The sequence below is a fragment of the Anoplolepis gracilipes genome, chromosome 7 (genome assembly GCF_047496725.1).
Source record: "Anoplolepis gracilipes chromosome 7, ASM4749672v1, whole genome shotgun sequence".
Taxonomy (NCBI): Eukaryota; Metazoa; Arthropoda; class Insecta; order Hymenoptera; family Formicidae; genus Anoplolepis; species Anoplolepis gracilipes.
This window is the reverse complement of record NC_132976.1, coordinates 13,686,625-13,690,899: the sequence shown is the minus strand read 5'-3', so window position 1 is coordinate 13,690,899 and position 4,275 is coordinate 13,686,625. Positions and strand designations below refer to the sequence as shown.

Here is a 4,275-nt window from a genome sequence, read left to right as displayed (position 1 = left end):
AATCATAGGGAATAGCATTATACGAACTACAACCCGTAGAATGACAACCCGTATAGGACATTCGTTTTCATCGATTGAACGAGAACTAAGAGTCGTACGCTTAAAATACAACTAGTATGGTACTCACCAATGAGAGTAGACCATGAATATGGATAGCAATGATCCAATATTTAATGGCTGCGCACTAATTACCCATAAATAAGAGGGGATGCGCGATGGGGGAATCATTATCCTTGTGACTCTACCCATCCCCCCATATGATCAGCATTGATTTACTAAGTCAATGCGCATTAAAATTCGGTGACTATAAGTGGATGCGCAGTGGGTCGAACGTGTTAAGGGGACCGTAACCCCCTTTATATACCACTAGTGATCAAAACTATTGCTGGTGTGCAGAAACTACAATTGCAACTTAGCAGAGTTCCAACTTTGTAAATACGTTTTAAAAATTATTTTAGTAAGGTTACTTGTTTTTGTTGTCTTGATCGTAATACTCGCACACTTGTAGAATATTTGTTAAAATCGATCACAATACTCGCAATTTTGACTTAGTCTGTTACATATCGCCTTAGTTTAAGTTAGCATTAGGAAAACTCGCAGCCTACGGTGTGAGAGCGTGCTTAGGGGCTTGTGGTTGCGGCGAGTTTAATATCACAACCTCAAACGACTCCTGGGGGTACCGGCCGACCCCCCCAGTGTAGATAGGCTTACCTGGGCAAGCGGCTCTGCCCAGGCTGACCTTTAATTCCGACACCACTCGTGGGACAAATATGGATAAATTTCAAACACACACACAAACACCAAAAAAAAAAAAAATTAAATGAGGAAGCAGTAGAAGTAGGGGCGGAAGCAGATAGCGCTGCAATTGACCCGGACGGAAAATTGGGGATGGAATCGTCCGCCACGCAGGAAGGAAACAGGGCTGCTTCTACTACGGGAATCGTAGAGTCGCCCATAATGACGGAAGAACTGTTCTTCACACCATTAAAGAAAGAGCCAGGAAACGCGATACAGGTACCGTCAACTATACTAGTCAGGATCTAGTGGATAATTCCTCTGAATCGGAAGAGGAAGTGGGAGCGCAACCATATAGAACAACGAAAAGGATACGATTATTTTCGGATGACGAGGACAACGAAGGTTCATCAAGAGCTAACAAAAATCAGAGAAGGACATCAGGTGGAGACATTGTGGACCTATCGGGAATGGACGAACTGGTATTTAGCTCTGCACAACTAACGGATGAAGACGGCTCGACGGAGGCCGAAGGGAACTCGTCTAGCAAGAAACGGACTAGGAGAAGACAGGCCACAAGGGACCCGAAGGACGTCTCGGTCGAGTCGCAACTAGCACCGTTGCCGACGGACCGTAGACTATTGAAGAGTCTTCCCGCCGCGAGGCTGAAAACGGACATTGATAGATGGATCGACGAAGCGGACCTAATGAGGTATGGCACCACCAATATGAAAGGCACCTTCAAAGGATGGATGAGGGATAGATTTGAGCTAGTAAAGGAAGCGGTTAAGATCCTGACTGATCGAAAACAAGAAAAAGGAGATCCAGCGCAACTCAAAGTTGAAAACATTGAGTTACGGGCTGAGGTCGCTAGCTACAAGATAGAGATGGACGGTCTTAGGAGCGATCTGCAGGCCATGCAGAAGGTAGTAGAAAGCCTTCAAACTACTATAGCGAGATTACAGGCGGTAGATAAGATTTTAGTAGATAAATCTACCTCATCTAAAGAGAACTGCTCGGAACTGGGAAAAGCTACGGAGAAGAAGAAAGAAGACTTTCCGGCGCTTAAACCCCCGGCGCGTGGAATGGATGCGCTGACATCAAGTGTAACAATGCCGGGAGCCCCTATTTCGGAAAAAGTAACGCCCGTGGGTTTGCCGCAGCGAACCCCTCGGATTAGAGGCGTTCCAAAAATGATAAGCAATGTACAGATAGCTCCACCACGGGAAGTGCACGCATCGACAGCAGATAGCGAAACAACGACGACGGAATGGCAAAGGCCCAAAAAGAAGAGGAATAGAATATTCAGAGACAAAAACAAGGAAACGAAGCCCACAATGGCCCCCAGCAACCCTAGGGTGAAACGGAGGGTTCCTAAGACAGCAGCGGTTGCCATTAAGGGCAACACGAGCGATTTCTCATATGCTGAGGCAATTAGAAGAGCTAAAAAAGATATCTCAGTCAGCGACATTGGAATCACAAAACCAAACATACGCAGAACAATTAACGGAGGCCTTATAATTGAGATTTCTGGTCCGGATAACGGCCGAAAAGTAGACGCGCTGCGTAACAAGTTGGTTGAGGTGCTAGGCAGCGAGGCTACTGTTACTAGACCCTCCGCAAAGGGAGATATCAGACTGATCGGCTTCGACGGCTCAGTGCAGGCAGAGGATATTGCGCTGGTCATCGGAGAAACTGGAGGATGTAATCAACAGGACCTACGGGTTAGCGCCATTAGACCGATGCGCAACGGCATGTACATGGCCTGGGTACAGTGCCTTCTGGTGGTAGCAGTGAAGATGACTAACCAGGGAAAGATTCTCATGGGATGGACGATGGTAAGAGTCGAACTGCTAGAAGCAAGGGCGCCACAGTGCTTTAGATGCTGGAAATTTGGGCACACTAGGGGGACGTGCAAATCGCCGGCGGATAGAAGGGGCAACTGCTTTCGTTGTGGATCGGAAGGCCACCAGGTAAAAAACTGTAGCAATGAGTTTCGTTGCCTTCCGTGTGGAAAACTCGGCTACGATACTAGCCACAGAATGGGGGGTAACGGATGCCAGGCGTGTAGTATGGCAAAGACCCTGAGTACCAAGAAATGAGGTTGCTTCAATGTAACATTAATGTAAATAGAGGGGCCCAGGACCTTCTTAATCAACATTTGATGGAGCTACGGATTGGGCTGTGTGCGGTCTCGAAACCCGCGTACATTCCCGACTTACCAGACTGGTATAGTAGTGTGGACAGGAGATCGGCAATCGTGTTCTGCTCGGGAGGGTCTCGGTCGTACTGTAGGTTGGCTGTCAGGAAAGACAAATTTGTGGCGGTGATGATGGGTGACATAGCAGTGGTATCATGCTACATGTCCCCCAACACGACCAGGGATGAGTTCATTGCGTTTCTAAGTGAACTGAAAGACGCAGTCAGGGCGCTGGGCGATCGAGTACTTGTATGCGGGGATTTCAACGCTAAGTCTGCTATGTGGGGCGCCAGATTAACTGACAGAAGGGGTCACCTAGTCGAGGATTGGGCAGCGGAGCTAGAACTCCGAATCCAAAATGTAGGTAGGGTACCCACATGTGTTAGACCTCAGGGTACGTCTATAATTGACTTGACTTGGGCTACGCCTAGCCTAACTAGTAGGGTTAGAGACTGACAAGTACTTAGCGGAATCTTATCGTTGTCGGACCATGCGTATATCAGATTTACACTCGACATAAGTAGGCAGGCTGAGGTGACCCATTCGATGGTAGAAGGACCTAGGTAGAGCTGGAAGAGGATGGACCTCAACAAGTTCCACGCGGTGGACATTTGGTACGGAAGTCACCCGCCCGCGGGGAATGCGAGCGTTGAGGAAAGCGCAGAATGGCTGGCAAAATCACTTAGGGATGCGTGCGACGCGGGAGCCCCGAGAACTACTAGGCTACCTGATAGGAAACAGATGTACTGGTGGAATGAAAACATCGCCGAACTGAGAAGAGCCGCTATCACGGCTAAAAGAAGATGGAAGCGTCATCTCCGCAAACGGAGACGAGGAGATGGGTATGACCGGCTAACCAACAAGCTGCAACGGGAATATAGGCTGGCTAAAAAGAACCTAAGGATTGGGATTGCAAAAGCCAAGAGTCAATCGTGGCAAGACCTCATTGACACCATAGAGGAAGATCCATGGGGGCTACCATATCGAATTGTTCTGAGAAAACTTAGGAGGTCATCCCCTGCCATCACGGAAACGGTTGGTCACAGTGAGGCTACTCTCTTCATTGTTTCCGGCTAACACTGGTGTTAGTATTAGGGATGAGACGCGCTATGACGTCCTGCCAGGACGACGGAGAGTGAGTCAAGATATACCGGAGATCACCTGGAGGGATATGACTCAAGTGTTCAGGAAAAGACCTGCGGGGAATACAGCACCGGGCCCGGACGGGGTACCCATGAAGGTGCTGCGTATGTTGCCGGACGAGATGCTGGAGGCAATTAGGCAAATATATAATAGCTGCTTGAAGGAAGGTGTCTTTCCCAAGACGTGGAAAAAAGCCC

The 4,275-nt window shown here is 48.5% G+C and overlaps 1 protein-coding gene across 1 annotated transcript; it reads left to right on the top strand.

Moving 5' to 3' along the window:
* Positions 1–2,833: 2,833 nt before the first annotated feature.
* Positions 2,834–3,391, top strand: LOC140667706 (uncharacterized). The gene has a single exon (XM_072895865.1). The coding sequence runs from the start codon at positions 2,834–2,836 to the stop codon at positions 3,389–3,391; it is 558 nt and encodes a 185-aa protein (XP_072751966.1).
* Positions 3,392–4,275: the final 884 nt, after the last annotated feature.